The sequence below is a fragment of the Botrytis porri genome (assembly GCF_014898465.1).
Source record: "Botrytis porri strain MUCL 3234 chromosome Unknown BPOR_026, whole genome shotgun sequence".
Classification (NCBI taxonomy): domain Eukaryota; kingdom Fungi; phylum Ascomycota; class Leotiomycetes; order Helotiales; family Sclerotiniaceae; genus Botrytis; species Botrytis porri.
This window is the reverse complement of record NW_024066100.1, coordinates 241,165-266,590: the sequence shown is the minus strand read 5'-3', so window position 1 is coordinate 266,590 and position 25,426 is coordinate 241,165. Positions and strand designations below refer to the sequence as shown.

Sequence of the window (25,426 nt, the reverse complement as noted above, 5' to 3'; positions counted from 1 at the left end):
TGGAATTTAAAGAGGTTCATGCACTCTACAAAACCACACCATCCACCCCTTTTTTTTTCCAAACACTCCAAAGGCCAAGCAACTCAAGACCCTGGGTCGTCCCGAGAAAAAAGCTTGTCAGTGCTTTCATTCAAATCCATTCAGACTTCCTTCAAAAGTATATCGTACCCAGTTCTTCCCAATTCATTCGTGGATAGTTTCACATTTCCCCCATAATAGGTACCCATTAATACACAATGTATACGCAAACGTCACTTATATCATCTCATCCAAAACATCAACTTGAATCTAAACTCCTTTACACTTTCTCAAGCACCGAGAAACAACCTTTGGGACTGAGCAATGCGAGCATATACTTTTTCTTCCCGCGGTCGTGGCGTTTCTAGTCCCCCATCCCCGGATTCGTTTTTTCCCCTCCCCGAGTCCCTTCGCACCTCTCCTACTCTAAGGTGTCGATTTCTTATGCACTTGCAGTATAGCTTCAAACACGCTCATCTCCCCCCCCCCCTCCCCGGGCCAGAATCGATTGGGAAATCTTCTAGAAACCCTTCATGGAGGCCTGATGTGGTTGGATTCAGTATCCTATACTGGGTACGCATTGATGTGATTTTGATTCTATTGATTGACGAACCGGTAGCACTGTTTCCGCGACCCGGAAATGGCTTTATGGATGGGAAGTGGTTGATCTCATTTCTTTTCGGGGATCGGTGTATGGGAATGATTCAAGCTTTGTTATGAAATTGGGGATTGAAGGTCGAGATGAGAAACAGGGGTTTTGCTTTTGTCTTTGGGTCGATATTCTCTTCATTCTTTTCCTTTGGGTTATTGTTAATTTATTAATTTATTATTATTATTATTATTATTATTATTATTTGAATATATTTGAATCTCTTATTTTGATTTGAATCTCTTTTTTTTTATTGGAATCTCTTATTTTCATTTGATTCTTACTTGGGTTTATTTTCAGCTACAAATGTACGAGATGTGAGTCGGGATCATCAGCAGTGGAGGATTTGGAACCACGGAAGATATTCTATATCGAGTATTCCGACACAATCAATTCCCAGGAAAACTACACGCGTTGCTCACTCACTCGCTTGCTTCTGATTGTCAAACAGTCCCTGCAGATTCTAGAAGTGTATGTTGTCTGTGAAGGATTACTACCCTTTGTGCATACGGACATACTTTGCATGCAGATATACCACGGTTTTCTATTGTTAAGGCTTGTTCCAGTTCAGTATATTACCGGCGAGGATACCATGAATACCAATATCACGCAAGTAAAAAATAGATAAATATTCACATGTGTAAGACGAACAAACGGTAAGCAAGTACTGCGTAAACGATAGATAAGATTGCTACCCTTCGCGGAGCATGACGAGCGGGGCCAGATGGGGAACCCAAAATCTCACCCGAGACGATGAGGCGCATAAGCAAAAGATTTTCTCACTTCATGTGATGGAAAAGGATGATACGGGCAGTGAGATGAGATGTGGTGAGATGGTATTCTTCAACGGGTAGGAACGGGTGAGATGGCTCGGCCGTTGAGTACTGGATATGGGGGTTTGCTTGCGCGAGGTGTATGTGTATATGTGTGTGAGGATGAGGAATGGCACAGCGGAGTGGATGGATACGGGGAAGAGAAGAGGGCTTGCGGATGGAGATTTACCGTGCCGTGAGTGTGAGGATGAGTGAGAGTAATAAGATTATAGAAGAGAGCTGGGGAGGAATTGTGTGTACTCATGGTAGAGTATTCTCGCAATCAGTAAATACCAAATACTATCCTACAACAATACATATCTCTCTCCTCCACAACGTGATGATAGCCAATATCTCACTGTATCAAGGTACGTGATTGAATACAACATCATCTACCGGTACAACACGATAAGATATATCTGCCTAAGGAATCCAACATCAGCAGCTGATTAACTTCCAAGCCTTCCCTTTCAAATCCCCTCGTAGTCATTGGACGGAAAATTGTCGGACTAATTTATCCGAACGCCGGCCAAATTTGAATGTGCCGCCTGGCCGCGACACTAACACGAGACCAAAAGATTGGGTCTAGAGTTTTTCACATAATATTTACTTCTTTTATCAGGGTTCATGTTGTGGTCTGGACTTTGGGTTTTACTCGAATCGTGAAAATGAGATTGCGGGATAGAGAATAAGAACCTCATCGTCGTGTGTTTTAATGGAGTATAGCAGGTTGAGGATAGTAGACTGAGTATAGTAGGTTTGTAAGAATATATCACGCTCTGCTTCATCTCACACAATGGGAAAATATCTTTGAATAAGTTATGTTGAAAGGGTGAATAGACTTATGCAGGTACCATTACGAAATTGTCAACTACTTTCTCAAGGGTTTTTTTGACAAAACCCCTCTCCTCGAAGTCATTCATTCTCCAATCATTCATTCGCTTGAAAACATATCCGGCATCATCCAGACCATCCTTACCAGAATCCAGTTCCAAATCCCAATTACCCATTCATATCATCCCAACTAACCACGCGACTCACATCAATTTAACCACGCCAACAATAGGGCATCAATCCCCCGATTCTCAATCATGTGTCAAAAACCCACGCGTGGTCATTGGTGTCGGAGCGAAAAAGCGTGGTAGCCCTGTTGGTTTGCCCTACCAATCCTTGCTTCTCATCGCTTCCCGCTCGACAGATTGCCAATGGTGGATAAGACTCTGGGATGAGGTCGCGTATGGAGATCCTAGCAGCCGGACCAGTATCCTTGTGGACTTTCGCACGGCGGTTTTCTGGTTTGGAGTCTGGACGTATCCTGGGAGTGGGGTGGTCAGGATGGCTTGAGATGCTATTCGGGCCGGTAGAGTTTTCAAGCGTATTGTGGGATGCCTCCGAGGAATTGGAGCTGGAAGTTGGGCGTTGCGAGTCTGGATGCTGGATGCGCGTGATTGGGATAATGGAATTGCAGGGGAGGGTTTGGGGTTTGGGAATGGCTGGATTAGGAAATGCGGAGGGGAGGGCTTGGGCTGGGATTGATCATGTGATTTGGATCACGAGGGAGGGATTCAGAGAGATGGGATACAGAGTAGGTGGGTGAGAGGAGTGCCGAGGTATTGTTAGTCACAAGTTACTCTATGCTGACGACAAAGGTCATAACTGGATATCATGCGAGATGCTTCTGGCTTCAAGCTCAAGTGCAGAGGAGATTATCGTCGTCGCAAGATTATCTACCGCAAATATCGATCAGGTAACCGTTTTCACTTATACAAGGCAACTCAATCTAGAAGCAATTCATTTAAATCCCGAGTTCCAAGCTTCCCTTTCATCTCCATCACCATCCATCTTTGTGTCCTGGTATCCCACGAGGAATACAGGTTTGTGCTCCCTACTCACGAACCAACATCTAGGATTCGAATCCCCCCGAAATCCCAAGGTTATCAAATTTCCATATTCCACGCGAGGCATACAACATGCAATCTGAAAATCCCCTGTGTATAAACGTTACATGCGCTTTATCGCAATACAGAAGCGAGATGTCAAAGGTCTACATGTTACATCAATTTCCTAATTCGATCTATCTCTTTACCGATGTCACGGGCGTAGGTACTCCACTCCCACGTTTATTGTATCGGTTGGAGGGTTTGGTGTGAAATGGGGGTTTGAACTTTGATGAAGGGACAAGGGATTGATAATGATAACCAATGTGTACTTGATACCCGTTGTTGGGGGTCCGGATAAGAGATTATCGGGTAGGGGAATTGGTTCGAAAACGGAAGGTAGATTTTGGCAAAATCCTTCATACAGTATGCCACATCTGATTTGGCAGGTATAACCCCCACGAATATGTGTTGTAAAGTTGATCATCGGCGGTAAGGTTATATAGCACGTGTTCTAGGAGGGAATGGACTTGAATTCGATCAAATCACGGGAACCCGAGTTTCTCTTGATGCCTAAAATCTTCGTGGGAGAATACAACGATGTAAGGAAGACCGATATTGGAAGACACAGTATTACGGTACGTGCAAACCCTATCTAGCTTTCGAGTCTTGTCCATCCCATAAATCACAATCTCTCATCGCAGATTCCCGAAACAAACCAACACAGACAAATCAATCAATCTCAAATTAATCAAAATCCACTTCACACGTTTCTAGATATCAATTACCTATCAAGCGATGAGCCCAGATCATTTGTATGTCCTTTCACCGTCTCTTCCATTCTTTCATTTATCCGTTTATTCATTTATCCATTTATCCGTTTTATCCATGCTTCCATGTGTTCTTCCATCATTCCATCTCCCTTCCAGACTATGTATGCTAGGCTGGCACGGCTGGAAAAATATCACTTAATTTCCTTCTTCTTTTCCAGAAGTAGCTTTCCGGACTCGAGAGTGTCTCACCGCGCTCCTCAAATATCTGTATTATTTAGATGGATAGGTGGGCATCAAATATTCACGTCACATCACATCACGATGCATACATACAGGAAGACATGGTTCCCGGCGGTATTTGCAAAGAGCAAGGGAGGAAACGGGTTGGAAGTGAAAAGTTTCGCTTCCGAATATGCAGATGTGGAGTTTGGTGGGGAATGAATTGTTCCGGAATGATTCTTTTTTTCATTTTTTCCCTCGAGGTTCTTTTCTTCTATTTGTATTACGAATTTACGATATTGGTGAGGATTCGGATTGGAAGAGGGGCGATGGATATCGAGTACCGATACCGACCGTTGGAATTGGGCTGCGCATGGGAGATGAGATGAGTCTTGGAATTTTTAGTAAGTTGGACTGTGCTTGCTGTTTGGTTTGGTTCATGGGACACATGGATTTGGTGGAGACGGTGAGACAAGACATGTATGTTGATTATACTCTGGCTCTGGTTTTTTGAGACAGACGGCTCGGCTGTACCATTTCACTTTGGGTGGATGGATTTCCTCCTGACGTATCATGCATGTATGTATTCTAGTGGAAAGGGAAATGGAAGGTTGATTTAGAGTTTTGATGGAAAATTAGATTGGGGGATGTTGATGGATTGTTCCTATTGGTAGGAGGAATCGAAATCGTTTTTTCTTTTTTACTTGGACCTGGTATGGAATGGAAAAACTCCATACCTACCATGTTAGTCGCATGGTAGATTTGAAAAAGTTTAATAGAGTAGTGACTTATTTGTTTGTTTCTCTCTTTCGTGCTTTCTTTCGTGCTTTCCTACTTTCTTTACGGATCCGAAATTGGGTGGACGAAGAGTGGACTGCATGCGTGTATGCATGTATATGCAGGTAGCATCGAGACTCGAGATTCGAGACTTGGGACTTGGAAAAGTAGTGCAGGATGAAGTTATACGCATGCATCTTGTGATTGTGAAAATGGTATGGGTATGGATATGGATATTGGAAAATCCGCATCGAGAGTGAGAAATTTGGTTTGGTTTTTGGGTTTGGGTTTGGGTTTTTGGGTTTGAAATATAAGAATGAGATGGGTTGGGATTGTTGTTTTGATTTTTTTTGATGGGTGAGTGATTGATGGGTGAGTGATTGATGGGTGAGTGATTGATGATGGATGATTAATGATAGAGAAGATTTTGTATCGTTTGATGCTGTTTGTGTGGGAATATGAGAAATCGGGAAATAAAAATAAAAATAAATTTAAATATAAATACACTTCTTTAGCGAAAGGTATATTTTCTTTCTTGAGTTTTGATTTCTGTCTTTAGGGATTGTCTGATGGTTGTGAGATTTCTTTCTTTCTAGAAATGGGATGTGTGATTTTGAAAATGTTTTGTTAGGTTTGAGGGATCTATATAGGGACTTAGAGATTGGAGATGTTGTGTGGGAATTGGGATGTCGTAGATGTTGTAGATTGGAGATTGGAGATGTAGATGTGGTGTTCAAGTGCATGTGGACGAGTATATGAGTGTATTGTAACGTGATAATATAAGACCTATATGTCAAAAAGACACAATCTCTTTGTTTGTGGTGTCTCTATCTATTTATTTCTTAATCATTCATTTATTCATTTCTGAATTATTTATCATTCATCTCTTATGATCACATCACTCATCACTTATTATTCCTCCAACCCACTCCCACTCCCTCTTCTTACTCATCATCCATTATCAGTTCCTCATTACAATCCTCTCAATCATTCACGAATCTTCCTTATCGCTTCTTTAACTTACTCTTCCTTCTTGCTTGTTATAATCCTCTTGCTTATTACTTCTCCCTCCTCTTACTCCTCCCTCCTCCACTCCTCCACCCATTATTCCGTAGACTCCAACTCAAACACCTCATTCCTCCAACCCAGACCCAAATCAAAAATCCCTAAACCCTAAGCTAGAATCCCGAATACTCGGAAGAGGGAAGAGGGAAGAGGCATGAATAATCAGCATTGAAAAAATACAGAAATGGGGAAAATTTCATGTATGCTAAAGAGCGGTTGGGACTTGATTTGATTTGATTTGATTTGGCTTGGCTTGATTTGGCTTGGCTGCTGGTGTGGTGGTGTGGTATGACTGGATGGGGGTGTGTAATGTGTGATGATGGAGTATGATTGGGGGTGTGGTGGGTTGAGTGGGATTGGATTGTGATGGTGTATAGTGTCGTGGTAGGTTGTGGTGTGATGGGCTGGGTTGTGGTTGTAATTGGATTGGATTGGATTGGATTGGATTGGGTTGGATTGGATTGGATTGGAGTTGTAATGTATTGCGATATGCAATGTTGTGTTGCGATAGACTGTGTGGCGGTAGGTTATTTGTTTTGTGTAATATGTGTGATTTCATATGCTGTGTGTTGGATAGAATTGGGGTAAGTTGTGTGGTGGTAGATTGGGGTAGGCTGTGTGATGTACAGGAATGCGAGTGGTGGAACGAGGAGAGTTGGGGATAGGATGAGGATAGGATGAGTATGAGGATGGAGAGAGGGGAGAGAGGGGAGAAAGGGGAGAGAGGGGAGAGAGGGGAGAGAGGTGGGAGTGGAGGTTGTGGAGGCTGTGGAGGTTGTGCTGGATTGGCGGTTTGCAGACAGGACATTAGATGCGGATTTGTATGTGTGCTAGATGATTGACGATTGATGGATAAATGGAATATGAGTATATAGTAACATACTGTTGCTGCTGCTGCTGATGATCTCCATCTCTCTCTCCACATTCAAACTAAAAGAACTAAAAGAACTAAATACAATACATATACATAGATATACATAGATATATATAGATATATATATATCTATATCACAAGAAAATGCAGATTATCAGAATTCAATATCCAAAATCCAAAATTCAAGACTCAGTAACAACTTAGTTTCCTTTTCTTGTTCGTTACTTTCTTTCTTCTTTTCTAACTTACTTACTTCATTACGTACTTACTGAGATTCATGAGAACTATGAGAACTATGAGGTGTATGAGATGTATGGGAGCTTTAGGGTTGGGGTATAATGAATGTATAATATGATGGATAGAGGGCTGGGGTAAGAGGGTATTGGATAATTAGCTCGCCTATTTAGTTTATGGTGTGGATGCATGCATAAGAGATCTAAATCACAAATCCAAAAATCAAATATGGGGAAGTAAGTTGGAGTAGTGGTATAGTATATAGCATATAGTATCTACATACATAGAGTTTTAAAGATTGAAAGAGAGAGGTCCTCGAGGTTGGGTCTGTGCTATGTATAGTAGGAAAAGGGGGAGAGATGATAAAGTTACTGATGCCAAGTTGATCGATTAATAAAGGGGAACGGATGGGGGGATGACGGGTTATGGAATGGATAATGAGAGAGGTGGAGAGTTTGTGTAACGAGGGTGTGAGTCGGGTATAGGTATCCATAAGAGTTTTCAATCACAGATCCAGAAATCAAATTTGGGAGAGTAAATTGGAGGAGCGGTGTATAAAGTATACAGTGCACACGTACAACTTGGAGGAATGAGAGATCTCGGGAGTTGGGTATGCATGAGAGAGGAACGTATAAACTTTCCGATGCCAAGTCGATCGGTTGACGAATCTCAATGAACGATGAGGAGTTTGTGTAACGAGGTGTGAGGTTGGGTGTGGAGTTGGAATGGCATTCAAGGATGTAGGATGTGGTGTGTAGTATATCGAATGTCGTGTATAGTATGTGGTGTATAGGATCCAATCCCTCTCTCCATCTTTCATCTCCGGACACATATATATGTGTGTGTGTGTGTGAGTGAGAGTGATGATCACTTGCAGAAAACACATATATACATATATATATGGCGATATCATTGGACTTTGTAGCTACGGAGATGTCTCCGTATGGCTGTATACTCAGTTTGCTTGTGTGCATATTTACTGCCTGACTTACTTACTCATCGATATCCCGTACACGGTTTGAAGTTTGGAGTTTAAGACGGGCAGTTTTATATTGATATTCTTGTAGTTCGAAACTGTGGGAAAGTGTTGAGATCATTGATGGATGGATGTTATATTCGTTATTCTATAATCATTTCATGTATGATTTGATGTATGAATTTGTAGATAGATGTGAACATGAATATGATTCATTGAAATCAAAACATATCATTGTGCTATCACGTCTGTCTGCATCTGGTGTTGAGAGGACGATATCTACCTACTGGTTATCATTTGATTATCTACTTTTTCTTTTACTCTCACTTGTTCCGAAAATAGGGTATTGCGAATGATATCAATAATGGTATACCTTCTGTGTATGTATGTATATAATTTTTCCTTTTCCGCCAAAATCCAACGGGATGCTCATTCTACGATCTGGTAAGCAAATACATACCTACCTACCTACCTACTACCTACCACCTCTCCAAAAACCCGTTCAAAAACCACCTCACCTCCCAAACGAAAGAGATCGGTATCACAAACCCCACGCCGTATCCCCATCCCCATCCCCATCCATCTAACCTTCCGAAAAACAATACAGAGTACAACACAAATAAAGTGGGGTAACCTAAGGGTTGTGAGATGTCAATATGCACTCCCACCTCCCTATGCATACGTGTCTGCATACATGCATGTGGAAAATCAGAATCAGAATCAAAATATGTGCATCTGCATCTGTGTGCATCTGGGTGTACATAATCAAATCTATATTGTATGTATCGCGTATACACTTCGCATTGTGATTCGTGCGCGTGGGGATGAGGGGATGGGTCCGGGGAAGCGAGGGTGGGAGGGATAGGCTGGGAGGGAACATGAGGGGAAGGGGGGGTTTGTGTGTGTGAAATTAGATTAATTGATAAATGATTGATTGATTGATTAAATAGATAAATAGATAAACAATTAAATAATTAAATTTTTAATGATGAATTACTGAATTACTCAATGAATCGAGGGATGTAGATGTAATCTGTACTCTATCTACTCTATCTACTCTACGAAATTCTCAAAGCGAGAAGTCATAAACAAATAACAACTCAAACTCAACTCGCATTCTCCCAAATCAAAAGTCTAGAATGATAAGTCAGGCCAGGTCAAGCCAAGTCCAGCAGACAAGATAAACAATTCGTGAGTTTATTTATCGATATATTTTGAGTTGTATCGTAAAATATCACTAAACCCGCAAAACAAAACGAAAAAAAGAACGAATTATCCCTTCCCTCCTCTCTCCTGCCTCTCTCTAGGTATAGAAATCACGAAAAGTAAATCACGACAAGGAACTCAATTAAAAGATCAATCAACATAAGTAATCATCCACAGCCTACATACCGTGCTACATACATACATACCAATATCCCAGGTTCTCGGAGCCAACACGATTAATGTAATCGTCCATCCATCCATCCATTCATTCATTTATGCAATCACTCATAGCTAGCCTCCTAACCCACTACCCCAGCCCAGCCCAACCCTTGGCAGCGCAAAACAATAAAAAAGTAAAAAGCAAACAAGCAAGTTCTCGCAATATCACATGAATACTGCAAAGACTCAAACTCGGTTTCGGTTTCGGAAGCATGGGGTGTGCGTATGTGCGTATGTGCGTTTCGGATCGGAATCGGGATCGGGGTCGGGGTTGGATTCGGGATGGATGGATGGGTAGGTGGGTATGAGGAGGGATGGGGAAGGGAAGGGATACTTTGTGAGATGTGATAATATGATACCGAGATGTGATGGTTGGGTTTGAAGGGATAGATGGGTGTTTTATTCAAGGGAGGTTTTGGAAGAGATTAATAGTTATGTATCCATTTAATTGTTAATTAGAATAATGCTGGGATGGTTGATCCAATGCACTCGACTGGGTTATTGGGATTCGTGGCTGTAACTTGTGGTTTAATCGAAAAAGGATGTGTGAGCGTGTGAGTCTAGATGTATTTGGTTGAGGGTCTGTTGAGTCTAGATCGTTTCTATTTCATTTCAAGATGTATATCGATACATCAAGTGAAAGAAATTATTCTCAAAATGGTTTCCCAAGTACTAGAGTACCCCAAAACCTCAATCCCACCATTTCTTCCACCGCCTTAAGTCTTCTTCGCCGTGCCACCACCAACCCTCCTATACTTCCTCTTATCCTTTCTACTCATTCTCGTCTTATCTCTCGTTCCCTTTCCTCCCTCCCAGAAACTTGCTCCTCCTCTCCTTCTACTAATTACCCTCTCTCCACATCCTGCACAATCTTCTGGTCTATAATTCCCCTCCCTACTACACCATCCGCATATCATTCTCTTAGCCCATTCATTTACATGTTCTTCTGTTTCATCATGACATTTATCACATGGATATACCTTTTCACAACAACTGAAACGAAACCAGCGGTAACTTTTACCGTAATGGCGACAGAGACCATTTTTGGGCAAAGGAGTACCAGGGACGATACCAAGTGTCTCTTTCTTCTTTCTAGGGAGAAGATTGTGAGGTGTTGCTGAAGAAGAAATGTGAAGAAATTTGATAGTAGGAATCGAAAAGGTGAACTTAGAATGACATTCTCGACAAACGTTTGTCGTCGTTTCGCCGCGGATGGTAACGATTCCAGGAGATGGATAGATGGTGGAACATGTGGAGCATGTTGGTGTAAATGTACTGTTTGTGGTTAGTTAGGTATGGGAGTGGAGAAAGGATTGTGATGTGACTTACCTAGGTAACATATCACTCACTACACATCCTTCCAAATCCAAAAATCCAGCTCGGACATTGTTTGCGTGAACGAAATCTCGTCGGTAGCAAATCGCAAGTGCAGTTGCACATTTCCTACATGTCTCGGTCTTTTGAACTCCAGTTTTGAGACCTTTAATCTCTGTGATCTCTCTGCAGCGAGAACATTTGACAGTGATGTTTAAGGTAGTAAGCTCTAATAATTCAATGCCATAAAGTTCAATAAAGGGAAATGAAATAGCTGTACCACGTTCAGGATTTGGTGTTGGGTTTTCAGGTTCATGCTCAACTTCGACTCCTCCTTCATCAGTTTCTGATTCGTCACCGCTGTCATAAGAGTACATTGAGTCAGAATCAGAGTATTCAGCATCCTCAGCATTGACAATCGTCCATTCGGGTGGTCGAGCAATATATTGAATGTGACTCTTCTCTTCATTTTCATCGGTGGAAATACTCTTTCCCTTGACATCCTTTTGTTCTTCAACAACAGGCGACGGTGTTCGTACAACAGAAGTAGGTTTTGGCTCTGTATTCAAAACAGTCTTCGCAAGGATGTGCATATTTTGTGCAAGGTAATTAATATAACCCATCAAGCTCAAAGCTTTCGTCTCTTCAGCTTTCTGCCCAAATCCTTTCTCTACAGATTTTGCTTCCGGAGCATCTACTCCTTCCAATTTGATTCGACAAGGTTCGAGTGGATAGATAGTGGGCACAAAAAGTTGAATGGCTTTAACAGCTTTGATCGACGGTGGCAGATCTCCTCGCTTCCGGGGTTCAATTGGAATGCTGTATGCAATCCCATCACTAGATTTCTTGTAAAGGGGTAATCTACCCATTCTCGCTTCCAATTGTTTGGTTTCTACCTCTCTTTTTTTCCATGCCTCAGCTTTCTCGGATTCCGTGAAACTTACAATTGCTTTAACTGGAGTAACCTTGGGTTGTTCTGATTCTTTCATTGCAGATTCAGGCTGAGGTGGTGGAACCACAGGTTGTACTTCTCTGCTCGGAATGGAAAGATGTCGCGTGTCTTTATTCATGACGATTTTAACTGTCTCGGCTTTTTGCGCAGATAAAAACTCTTCTAAATGCTTATCCAATGATTTCATCAAATCCAATAAGGTAGAATTCTCCTTTTCATTAACCAATTGATCAAAACCATTCTCTACATTGATAGCAAATCCTCTCGGAATATCTTTATTCTCTACCCTCAAACTAGGTGGTGAAGTCGGATATCGAGGAGGTACTGTGAGAGAACATTCCAAAGCAGTCATCTCAAAAGGGAAATCCGGATCAGATGGTGTGAGATTGAACTTGAGAATAGTAGTACCCTCGGCATTTCCAGATGGTCGAATCTCCTTGGGAGAAAATCGTCTTCGAATTTGTCCGAGCTGAAATTCTCGAGGGTTTTCAGTTTGTGCTTGTGGTACCGGCTTTGATACTACCCGTGATGCTGGAACAGGATTTGTGATAGCTTGTGATGAATGATTTTGAATCACATTTTGTCTTTGTGTAGCTTCCGATATCGAAGCCTGAGAAACCTCGGGCACTGTTGTATTTACCGTGGCACGGCTAGGAAGTTTCGTCGGGTCATGGATGAATGAACAACTGTCACCAGCTCGACAAATCCCTAAAAGATCAATGTTAGTACCTTGTCCTCATCGTATAGCTGGTTCCCTCTTCATGTGCTTTCACATGTGTTTCCAATATCACGTGGTGTAACCCAAGATATACCCAATGGTAATGAGAATCGTAATGATACGAACGCCTCATGACAAACGCCACGGTTCAACAAATAACCCCCAACCATTCATCTCCATGATCATATCAACATCCCACGCTCATTACCGATGATCGGTGAATCACGGGATCTCCACCATGACTGCAACATCATGCAACTTTGCATTACCCCATATGCAAGACAATACCCTCCAATTCTCTTTTCTCCCCAATTTCCGGCAATCCAATGAAAATATTCCAAATCGATTGATGGTTGAATAAAATAAGATGAGATTTTACCTGATTTACTGAAGTAACGACATATCCTTGTTTTCAGCGGCTTTGGAGAATGAGGTTCGAGAGCTTGTGAGGCGGAATCATGTTTGTTTGTAATATCTGCCAACGCATCAGTTCTATTGAAGCAAGCAGATGACCCCAGGCAGAAAGCCATAATATGCACTACAACCCGGGTTTTAAGGTTGATGCATAAGGGGAAGATAGGGAAAATCAAGCAAAAGATGAAGGCGGTGAATATGTAAATAGAGCTTCTGACCTGTTGGATTTGAAAGATTGGATGTCATGGTATCTAAAGATTGAGGAGGTATTGATGAGCTGGGCATAAGAGGTCTCGGAGGGTTGTCACGAATAGGTATAGAATGATGTTGAAAAGACGGTATGGAATGTTGATCTAGATAACAAAGTACGACTTTTTGGTGTATGATGGATGGGGAGTTAATTGAGTGGATTGTCAGCGAGGTTTTCGTATAATCAGTCGGTAAGAAAGAATCGCAGATGATATATTTTTTGTTGTGCGTTGTTGATATTCTTGTCTGTTGATGTTGATTTTGATATTGATGTTCTTTTTTCTGATATCACGGGGAACCCGAAGGATTTGATATCGAGTGGTGGCCAATTTATCAAAGTGGAAATCTTCACAAGAATGAGTCGAAATCAGCCACTCTGACAACGTTTATGTAACAATTCATGGATGACTCCAATATGCCTCGGATTTGAGTCATTCATTGTGTACAAAGTTTTATCAATATCAATCATAATAATAAATTTTATTATTTTTCCTATTTTCTTTCTTCTTATTCTTTGTATTTCTATTTCTATTCTAATTTTTATTCTTCATTATTTCCAACTATTATATTGATTCAACTCAATTCAAGAACTTTATTTCTTTTCTCCCAAGTTAATGTTTCATCTGCCACACCCTCCATCATACAATCGGGACATAGACCCGATGTCGTCACTCCCCAACACACAAGCATACACGCACACTTGAAGAGTTTCTTGATTGATCAACATAAAGATTAATAGAAAGGTCGAGACCATCAAAAAAACAAACAACCCTTGAAGCTATCCTTATCATCTCTTCATCTCATTCATCAGTCAGCATACGAGGACATTAACAAATTGATGTATCAATATCTTCGCGAGTCAATACGTCAATATGCTAGACATCGAGATCTACAATCTACTCGGGCTCCTTTAATTACCGAGTCGGTACTCTCTCATGTTATAGTTAACATGTTCGACATAGTATCAATATATTGATATCTTCAAACTAACTTTCTCTTACCATTCATTCTATTTGGAGATTGGGCATGACTTAGCTAACACACGCAGACACGAGCAAGCCAATCCCCCATTCCCCCACTTTGTTACTCATTGCAGTCTTCTACCTGGTGGCGTATGTATGAGGGTTACTTTACCATTAATACTCAACGCCACAATATATGAATCATCTAGACTGGCATTACCTAAGATTCAGATGTAGAAAAGGAGATTCCTTGCGAAATCTATTGGTTTGGGTATTTTCTGACAATTGCAGATACTTTATTCCAATCTCCAAGTTTCGCAGTCGTAAACTTGGGGGGAATGATTGGTTGGTCACTTCAAGCTAGGATTTATTGGTCGGTTATTGGTTGCAAAGTAATGGATGGGTAGTGACCATTCAGAATCAATGCTCACTCACGTGTGTTGAGATTTTTGTACATTTTATCTTTCTTTTTTCGGGGAATGATGGGTTTATAAAAGATTCACGGGTTATGGGGCTCCGGCTAGCGTTTTTGATAGCGTTTAAGATGACTCTGTCTAGTAGTGATAATGGGTGCAGATATAGAGACCTTGCTACGTTAATTTCAGACCTGAATCATCAGTAAAAGAAACTGGGCGGTATCTCTCATGTGAATTCTGGGATTTGAGAACCATTGAATATTTACTCTGTTCATGATACTCTACCAATTGCTAGTCCTGATGTTTCCATGGATTGTTTCTATTCATGCTAGTGGCTTAAATTAGGGGTTTCCCCAAAGAGTCGCTTCGTAGTTACGATATTACTCCAAGGTTAGATCACAAGGTAGAAAAGTTAGTTAACCATGAAAGAATATCGGCAGTGTAGTAGTATGTCTGCAACTGATTGACATGCAGAGGACAGAGTTGGAACATACTCTCTGTGTTGCCGCAAGTGAGAATGATGAGTTTATGCTACAATGCAATCCCTTTTGCGAAGAGAATTGAAACTTCGCTCTTAGTATACAAGGGTACCGTGAACTCTCCATGGTAGACGATGAGATAGTAGCTAAGCCCCAACAAGCGACCGCAAAACCCAGCATGATGACTACAGGTAAGGAACAATGACCCAAGCGATGAGAAACTCCATTCTGGGCAATACTCTTTCATATCCCCAATGCTCGAAACGAAGAATGATTCTGAAGGTTGTTATGATGTGATATGATAAGATATAACTTCGAAGAACCATACACCTTCCCAGTTTGACCGCGCTGCGATAAAGCTCCTGTGTTAATCGGTACTCTGGCACCAAATCGTGCTCAAGATTGCATATTTGAGGACCGGTACCATCTATGTCCTGTTTCACTGAAGGCGTGCGGATTCGTAGGTGATATATGTAACAAGCAACCAAGCAGCCCCCCAAGAAACCACAAAGACCCCAAGATTCCCGCGTCATTGAATCATCCATCATTCTTTCTCGTCACTATGAGCAATATTGATATTAACAACAAGTGTCTAGATTCTAGACATCCACGTATTATGAAAATCACAGTTATACAGATATAAATCTATAGAGGATCAATTTCGACGGGAATATGAAGTTCGATATATGGATTCTGGATTCTGGATTCTGGATATCGATCACTGGACTATCTATGCGCTTGTATGATATGCTATGATATGTTATCAATCTTGCCCCATATACACAGAATACCGAACTATGTAAAAAACGTTTTATAGAAATCCTAAGGAACAGGAGTTACGAGATTCATTATCCTTCCACAAAAGAATATATGAATTCTAGAAGTTGAAGATAGAAGGCTAGGTCTATTAGAATTGAACAGCTGTTGTATCACTCAAAACTCACAAGACTATTGTGTCTGATAGATTTTTGTTACAAGACCTTTGTAATGGAATTACTCGTATAAGAAAGATGTCGTTGTGTATATTTCTCACTTCCCCGTACGCTTGCCATCTGCCTTTTTATTTATTGTATTTGATAGTGAGATGCTTTGTTTTACTTCACTTCACAATTACTATCATATCACATGCATTCTATATCCAGCCCGCATGATATGGGCTGATATAGAGTTCGTAGATAGAATTTGAGATCGAATGGTTTGGGATAGATAAGTTGGGGTGAGATAGGATGAGATGGTATTTGAATATTGTAGTAGGAAGACTAGATCGTATGAGTGCAGAGAGGTCGCATGTGCGGATTTGTATTCCTAGTGTACTAAGTACTGAGTCGTGATTTGGAACCACGATAACATTTGTAGAGAGGGTACATTTTCTAAAGAATAACAAGGTTATCCGGAGAAATAAGAAAGCGAGGAGACGTGGAAGAAGGGATACAAGAATCAAATGTTTTATTTAGATTGAAGTATACGTATACGCAGATAAGGAAGTAAAACCACAAATCCCAATCACATAAATCTCATCTCATCTACCCTCTCATCTCACCACCCCCAACTCAAACCCCCAACCCCCCTCTAATGTCCCCCCGCCTTCCCCCTAAACCCCCACCTCATCTGATGCGCCACCATAATCCTAACCCCCAACTCCTCCGCCCACTCCCAGACCAACCCCGGATTTTTCTGAAACCCCCTCGCCACAATCACCAAATCCAATTCCGTCCCTCCCCCCTCTCCCTCTCCATCTTCCCCCCCATCCACCCCTCTCTCCCCACCCCTCCCCATCAACAACCTCTCCGCCTGCCTCCCACACCCAATCATCCCCACGGACCCAACCAACAACCTCTCCCCTACAGCCCTCTTAATCACTTTCGCAAACGGCGCCTGATACCCCAATCCCGCCACAATCCTCTGCATCGGATGATTGGCCCCCGATGAAACATCCAACAAATCCACCCCCCTATCCGCCAGTATCCCCGCCAACCTCGCCGAATCCGCCACCGTCCAACTCTCCTCTGCAAACCCCTCATAATCCAACCAATCAGTCGCACTAATCCGTAGAAAAAGCGGCATTCCCTCTGGAATAATATTTCTTGTAAGTTCCACAATCTCAAGGGTCAGACGAATACGATTTTCGAAACTCCCGCCATACATATCCACCCGTTTATTCGAAACCGGAGACACGAATTCGTGAAGGAGATACCCATGCGCATTATGGATTTCTATCACGTCGAATCCAGCTCTCAATGCGCGTTTCACAGAAGCAGCCCATGCGTTTTTAAATTCCTGGATATCGTCAAGTGTCATGGCAGAAGGTGTGCAATGATGATCATCGAAGGGAAGAGCGCTTGGTGCTTTGACTTTGCTGGGCCAGCCGCCTACATCCTCTGTTGCGACGGCGGCGCGGTCGAGCCATGGGGCTACCATGCTTGCTTTTCGCCCGGCGTGGCTTAATTGGATTCCGATTAGTTGGCCTTGGGAATGAGCGAATTGGACAACTTCTTGTAGTTTGTCGCCTTGCGAGTCTAACCATAATCCGCTGTCTTGAGGGGTGATTCGTCCTTCGGGTAAAACAGCGGTGGCTTCTACCATTGAGAGACCCGGGCCGCGGGAGATAATGCCGCCTAGATGAGCCATGTGCCAGGGAGTGAAGTGGCCATTGGAAGCGGAGTATTGACACATTGGAGAGAGCATAATGCGATTTTGAAGAGTGAGAGAGCGGATTTTGAGAGGAGTGAAGAGTTTGGGGGTTGAAGGACTGGGATGGAGGGCTGTGCCTGAGGGGGGACTTTGGAGAGGGGTGTAGAAGGGGACCTAGACGATATCAATGATTTGTGTTTTGGGGGAGAATTGAAGGACGTACACCAGGTGCAGGTGTGTTAAGAAGACCTGGTCGTGGTGTACTGGTACCACATGGAACGCCATGTTGAGGATGAGGTGTTGGTGTTGACATTGTTTTTTGCTATCACTATTGCGATTTATATGATGATCGTTGGAGATAAGAGTAGACTGAACTGTGTATGGTAATTGCAAAATCTTGAGGATTTTCTCAATCTTAAATATTCACCTCCATACAAAGAAGAAGCATTCTCCCCGCACCAATACGATACATCGTCTTATGACATCACGCCAACCTTCCATGCATGCTCTAGACTTTGATGAATAACAAACTCGCATTCTGTTTGAGGTCTCTTTTCGACATCATACAGCTATAGTCTGCCAAAATGCATCCTAACATACCTCTATTATTTGCTGGATTCAATTCACCATACCACGGCGGTAAATAATCGGGGTCGATTGGAGATATTTCGTCCATCCCGGTATGTTGTATTGAGGGTTAGTAATCTTGCTGCAGTGACCAATACTTTTTCATGAATGGAGAAAAGGGCTGTTATGGAAAAATGCCAAGTCAATTTGCTATTTCCATAAGATGCCCGATACATTCCTGTGCTACCGAGCCGAGTATTGTCCCACACATATATTGAAAACGATCAAGACTCTACATTCCGAACATTTGGGCACGATGTTTCAGAAAATAATATTGAATTAACCAAAATGGATTTTGATCTATGAAATGAACCATTCTCTTTTTAATCATCACGGAGAGCGGTGAGTGGAAACCTCGAGTAAGAACGCCATAGTATTAATTGTGAATTCCACTGAATACATGAATCCCATCAATCCATTACATGATGACTTCATTGGAAACATCCTATTGTTGTTAGTTAGGATATGAGAGTACCACAGAATAGAAAAACGTACCCTCTTCAACTCCTTGAATGGCAAACAGATACAGTTCTGTACACGAACTTCATCACCAACCCCACACTCCTTACCCAAGATAGTAATACTTTGAACCTTGACACCATTCTTGATAATGCTGGTAGTATGGCTATTAGCTGGTGTAGGAGTTCCCTCAACACGAGCCCAAGCACCGACTCTACTGTTCCATCCAATGATTGAGTAAAGGACACAAGCGTCATGCTTAATTTCAGCATCTTCCAAGACAATAGACTCCTTTACTCTAACACCAGGGCCAATGACAACACGAGGACCGATCGAAACATTAGGTCCAAGTTTGGCGGTTGGGTCGACGTGTGCAGTTGGATGAATGAATACTGGTCCGAGAATATTGGCAGATGGTTTAGCCAATTCCTTAGAACCAGTTTGCGATGCCTTCTGGAGGTATAAGGCATTAGCTGGAATAGCCGAGCCAGCGGTTTTGATTTGTCTCCAGAAATCCTTGGTCTCATGAACGAAAAATTGTTTGCTGTCGGCAAGATCACTCAAAATATCTTGTTCCAATCTAAGAACTTCATTCTTTTGTACATCTTCATCATCTTGGAAGAATGAGGAGTCGAGGTTCTCGGAGGATGGGTAGGAAACGAGACGTGGGCGGTCCGTACGGCGCTTGATGGCAGTTCTAATGGAAGGGAAGATACATTCGGTTGCAAAGAGATAAACACCGCAGTTGATCAAATTCGAGATGTGCGATTCTGGCTTCTCGACGTAATGAAGAACTCGGCGGGAGTGCGCATCGGAAACGATGCAACCAAAGTTGCTGGCAGCATCTTCACTGACACGGGTACCAAGAATGACAGCTTCAGCATCTCTGTCTTCGAATAACTTGAGCATATCATTCAATGGGAATGAACAGCAGACATCTGCGTTAAGAACGAAGAAACGTTCTGGTCGCCCTTTGAGGATAGCATCTCTGAAATGGTATAGACCTCCAGCAGTTCCCAAAGCTTGGTATTCTCTAAGATAAACGATCTTGATTTGGGGGAATTCGTGTGCAGCATCCTTAATGAAATCGCGGAAAACGGATTCGTCGTAGTAACCGATCATGCATACTTCTTCGATGGAGGGGACTTTTGCGATGGCGGTGAGACAGTGCCAAACGATGGGATGACCAGCAACTTCGAAGAGTGGCTATAGGTAAGGAATGTTAGTCAAACATCGGAAGAAAAGAAGATAATTGTCTATACCTTTGGAAGATCCAAGGACAATGGTCTAAAGCGGGTTCCTCTGGATGGTCCACCAACCTAGCAGCCTCATCATCAGCCTTCTTCCTTGCGCATTTGTTTACTTTCATGAGTAGAAATTTACCAGAATAACAGCCTTTGTTGCTGCTTGAGCAGCGCTGCCTGGTCTTGCTCTATGTGGGATTTGTAAGGACATTTTGAATGATTGAAGTGCTGAGGATATTTTTTTTTATATGGATGTTGATCAATATAATTCTGCGAAAATTAACATGAACAGTAACATGAACACCTGGCATTGGTTCTAGAGCTGTGGAATTTCAATAGTATGGCTTGTTCCGTTGAAATTAGGGGCCTTAATGGTCCGTGCACGTGCACGTAAAGCATAAATCAGCTCAAGTCATGTGAAGATAAGAGGATAAGGTATAAGGCTAGAGCTAGTACGTAGCTCGTGACTCTACTTTCTTTCCCCTCATTCTAGCGATATTTTTCACTCCGATCACACTTCACCACGTCTAATAACGGTCATTATTATACCGCACTCACCATATTCAATCATGAGACTCGATCATACAAATTATAGGAGAGGGAGCTTCTGGCTCGGTCAATGTGCAAAGCCGAGTCAAAAAAGCAAATCTCAAGAATCCTAGCCACCAGAATCCAGTTCATTGGATAGGCGCATCACATTAACATGGATCAAGACTCAACTACCCGTTACCGCGGGGTGATTAGAGTGAAGTCTGTCAATTTTGAGTCCAAACATCACCAAATTATCTCTGAATTCCCCAAACTGGCAGCAGGTACAGGATCAAGGTCCATTCAATGATACAGCTGCATATCTGAAGTTCTATCAGATTTTCCAGCGTCTGTAAAATTTGTTTGGCAATTCTTTGCAGTTTTTGTAGGTATCTATCATTTTTGGCGGGGAGGGCTATACAAATCTGATAGTCGTCTGAAGTATACCAAAATGATATCAAATAAAAACAAAACAAAGCTATAGAATTGAGGTTATTCAGCTTTCTCCAATCGGCGATTCCTAAGCCTTTCTTTCCAATTTATCCTTCACTCTCATATTCTTCCCTACCTCTCATTCCATAAATTCTTTCTGGCCTTCAGACCATATGCAAACACTCTATACGGTCACGCTCGCGTATTTTGAGAATATTTGATATCTTCTACTTTTCTTTCACCTTCAACTTTTCCTCCATCCAATTTTCTTGTCCCTTGTATTAAGTCTTCGTTGACTTCTGCAAAGCTATTTGCAGAAATCTCGAACTTACTCGCCATTATTCTCTTTCTGTATACAATTCCAAGTTGCTGCCTTGCAACAATCCTCTCCCGCAGTTTTCAGTGCGTTCTGCTGGCTGATTCTGAGTTGGAACGATCTTAAATCTCATCAAACAGTCTTCTACCTTTGTTTTTATCAAACTAAGATCCCATTTGATGCTTCCAGCTCTTACTATTGCACGGTATGGCATTCCGATCTTTTGATGTTTACATGTACGGGATGAAGCGGAAGGCGATCTTAAAACTCCGTATGCCTCTAAGTTTATCGATCTATGCAGTAGCTAATACACACTTGATGCAGGACAACACTACCAAACTTTATATAAACCGTCCTCATCATGGCTTATCGGGTGTCCAGAAATCGGAAAGAGGACTTCAATCCCACGAATGGCCAATTGTCAATTTCTTCACGCACAAAACTCCCACCACGTCATCAGGTAGTCAAGAAGGAAAAACCGGCCACCAAAGATCTACAAAGCACCATAGAGTCTCAAGCTCAATCCGAACAGCCTGAATCTGATCCGGCTCGTCATTCTGACAATAGTGAGAGCTGGGTTATCCAAATGCTTCATTGTACGTTAGCTAATCACCAGTGACTGGCAGGATACTCACCTAATTCCTATTACCTCGCCGATAATAACCATAGAAGCAAATCTGCTACCATCGAGATGGAGAACGGCGATGGTATCAAGCGGATCGGCGAGCTTGCCCAGAAGCTGATCGATCATATTAATGAGATGCGAAAATTTGAACTTGAGCATGTTGCTAGCCTTCCCAAACTCATTCTTGTCGGGGACCAGAGCGCTGGAAAATCATCACTAATGTGTGCCTTGGCAGGCATACATGTACCTCGCGACAAAGGTTGTTGTACTAGATGTCCCGCCAACATAATTACAACACCATCGGTAGATTGGTCATGCACAATTTCACTTGTTCAGGATTATAGGTACGACGCGCGAAAAGGACGACCAGTGACAATTATGGACGTAAATCAACACCAACCATTTCCGCCTTGGGTTGGACAAGATCAGGTCCGAACTGAGTTTGCTAGACTCACAGACAAATCAAAACTCGCGGAATACATGAGATGGGCTCAAATTTCTCTACTTAACCATGACCAGGATTACAAGCAGTTTATACCTGGTACCGGAGAAAGAGCTCTAGCGGGTAATACTGACATAGAGGCAAAAATAACCCCTAATGTTGTAGAAGTCAAGATTTATGGACCTCAACTTCCTGCTCTTTCGTTCTTCGATTTACCTGGTATCATTTCCAATATGCCCAACCCAGAAGAGAAATACTTGGTGGATGTTTTCGAAAGCCTTGCAAAAAAGTCCATTGATACTTTTCTCCCAAAAAATTTCACAACTATGCTCACAATTCACAGATATATCGAACAAGAAAATACTTTGATCATCTTTGCCATGAGTATGACTGTTGATCCGGTCTTATCGAGAGCAAAAAAGGTTATCGAAGATTTGAACGCGACAAATCGATGCGTGGGAGTATTAACAAAGCCAGACACTCTCGCAGATAGGACAGGTAACACAGATTTCGAGAATATCCTGAGAGGAAAGGAACATCGACTGGGACATGGCTGGTTAGTTACCAAACAGCCTGGGCAAGAATTTCGAGCAGACGAATCGGTCTATCATGCAACCGCTCGCGAAGAAGAGAAAAACTTCTTTGCAATCGATCCACTGTGGAACGGTCCATGGTCTGATTTCCTCAACAGATGTGGTACCAACCGAATTCAAAATGTACTTTCTGAACTCCTCGTGACTTCGATTAAGGAAGAGTCAGTATCCGGGTACCCTTTGATTATTGAAGCTATCTAACATTTATAGCATCCCTCAAATACAGAAGAAACTGAGTGCGTATAGAGCTAAGATCGATGAAGATCTCCGGAAGCTTCCAGAGTTGCCGAGCCAAAACGTTCAACTTGAGGTTCAGAGATTATTGCATAATTTCAGCCAAGAAGTAAAGAGACTTGTGACCAGTGAGCATACTGAAACCAATTTCCATGGGGATTGGACCAAGCTTTCGCGCCAGTTTCACGACTTGTTGATACATATTAAGCCATCGATCGGCAGCTCGCATAAATCAGACAAACTAAAAATCCCGGTCATTAGTCTTGACGAAAGTGATGATGAAGAACCTGCATTTGTTGATGCACCCGATACATCTGGTAGGAGGCGCAGATTCCAAGATGTAAGTAGTGATGTTGTTCCCCCGCCAACATTTAAAGCAGAAAACTCGACCCCTGAAATATCCAGACCAAGACCAATACTCAATGCCAGAGGTCCGTCAAACCCTTTCCGAGGAACCGTCTTTCAGGAATATGTAGGACTTGGTCGAAATTTTGCGACCATTGGCGATATTCAAGACAGAATGCAGAATAGCAGCTATGGTCTACCAAAGGTAGTGGATCCCAGGATTCACCGATTTTATTGTCAGAAAGCTGTAAGTAGGTGGAAAGAGCCATACAGAGCAGTCCTTCATGCCGCCATGAAAATACTACGTTTATCCGTGCAAGGTATTCTGGAAAAGCATCTGGGTATCTATCGACAAACTTTCCTCTTCAAGAGATCGAAGAAAGCTATTCATGCATGGCTTGACAAGCTTCAAGAACAACAACTCCAAACACTTGAAGATATATATCAAACGGAAAACTTCGCTCCATTCACTTTGATGGAGGACGGCATCAACGAGAATAAGAAGGTTGAGCTGGAGAAGCTTCAGCAATCTCGTCACAAGCATTGTGCTAATTGCTTTGTTGACAAACAGTTAGCCATGAATATCAAAAAAATCAAAGCGGAAAAATCTACTCCCGAATATAATAAGGCGAGACAGATCCTCGTAAATCAGGTTACCCCGGAACAATTGGGTAGAGATGACTTTGACGTTCAAATCGATGTTGCAGCTTACGTTCGAGGATATTATATTGTTGCAGCGAACAGATTTGCGGATAGTGTGTGTCTCAGCCTAAATAACCGTCTGTTTCGCCATGTCCATGAACAAGTCGAGAACTATCTTGGAAGTGAACTGGGTACTAATCATCCTGAAAACGGTAAATATCTCTACTCCTCTTTGATACTATAGAGACTCACATGAATGAAAATCTAGGCATTAGCAACAGCCAAAATCTGATGCAGGAAGATAATAATGTGGCCGAGGATCGTCGTAAACTATATAAAGCGAAAAAGAACCTTACAGATTTCGAAGAGCGATTCATGGACCTTGTTGCGGACTGCAACAGCCCTGGAGTTGATGGGTACAATTATCCACGTCTTACATCCCCAGAAGAAGCTAATCATTCAGAAACCCTAGAAAATGAGCAACTCAGATATCGCAGACAAAGCCCTGTTGAGGATATGTTAAACCGACGCCGCGGTGTGTACAATTATGAGCATGAGATGCGACAGGCTCATAAGAGAGGTAGTGGCTATGTCAATGATTTATCGCAAAATGACGAAGATTAAACTTTTCGATCTGGGTCTGGCGTTCGACAATTTGCTTCATTCCATGTTCGCTATCAGGTCGTTTGAGATCACATATTTGCACGAGCTCAAACGATATGTCATCCTAGACCTGGCTGCCGCACTGAGGCAATTTGCGATCAACAATAGGAAGTTTTCTTCAGCAACACTCTTTCTAGTTTTGTCTCGGACGGTAGTTCTGTTCTGTGTGGATTCGAAGTGTTTTTAGTTCTTTTTAAATGTGCATCATAGCCTCGATTCGTAACGCACCTTACGACCTCCGCCGCTTGCAGTCTTCTCGATATGACGGACTTCACATGTCCCACCATATCTGTCATTTCCAACCACCAAAATCGACTTCTGGCAATACACATGTTTTTTCTTTCTCCTTTGTATCAGCTTGTTTGTACTTTTTTTTAATAGTCTTCCCGCGAAGGATGAAGAAAGTGAGAGGAGTGGGTGGAAAAATTGCGGAAATTCTATG

At 42.2% G+C, this 25,426-nt stretch overlaps 4 protein-coding genes across 4 annotated transcripts; 1 reads left to right on the top strand and 3 right to left on the bottom strand.

Annotated features, from left to right (window-relative positions):
- Positions 1–10,415: 10,415 nt before the first annotated feature.
- EAF01_011904 (uncharacterized protein) lies at positions 10,416–13,343 on the bottom strand (the record flags this gene model as incomplete). Its single annotated transcript, XM_038920162.1, has 4 exons — positions 10,416–10,974; positions 11,029–12,673; positions 13,063–13,158; positions 13,316–13,343. The coding sequence occupies 4 exons, from the start codon at positions 13,341–13,343 to the stop codon at positions 10,416–10,418; spliced, it is 2,328 nt and encodes a 775-aa protein (XP_038764416.1).
- A 3,429-nt stretch (positions 13,344–16,772) lies between these two features.
- On the bottom strand, positions 16,773–18,630 carry EAF01_011903 (uncharacterized protein; the record flags this gene model as incomplete). The annotated part of the gene is made up of 2 exons (XM_038920161.1): positions 18,058–18,630; positions 16,773–18,008 (listed from the first exon to the last, which is right to left on the bottom strand). Exons 1-2 carry the CDS (start codon positions 18,145–18,147, stop codon positions 16,773–16,775), a joined length of 1,326 nt encoding a protein of 441 aa, XP_038764415.1. The 5' UTR covers positions 18,148–18,630.
- An 11-nt stretch (positions 18,631–18,641) lies between these two features.
- On the bottom strand, positions 18,642–20,474 carry EAF01_011902 (uncharacterized protein). Its single transcript, XM_038920160.1, has 4 exons — positions 20,304–20,474; positions 20,183–20,239; positions 18,957–20,126; positions 18,642–18,906 (listed from the first exon to the last, which is right to left on the bottom strand). The coding sequence occupies exons 1-4, from the start codon at positions 20,373–20,375 to the stop codon at positions 18,880–18,882; spliced, it is 1,326 nt and encodes a 441-aa protein (XP_038764414.1). The 5' UTR covers positions 20,376–20,474; the 3' UTR covers positions 18,642–18,879.
- A 1,327-nt stretch (positions 20,475–21,801) lies between these two features.
- EAF01_011901 (uncharacterized protein) lies at positions 21,802–24,945 on the top strand (the record flags this gene model as incomplete). The annotated part of the gene is made up of 4 exons (XM_038920159.1): positions 21,802–22,006; positions 22,067–23,261; positions 23,311–24,533; positions 24,590–24,945. 4 exons carry the CDS (start codon positions 21,802–21,804, stop codon positions 24,943–24,945), a joined length of 2,979 nt encoding a protein of 992 aa, XP_038764413.1.
- Positions 24,946–25,426: the final 481 nt, after the last annotated feature.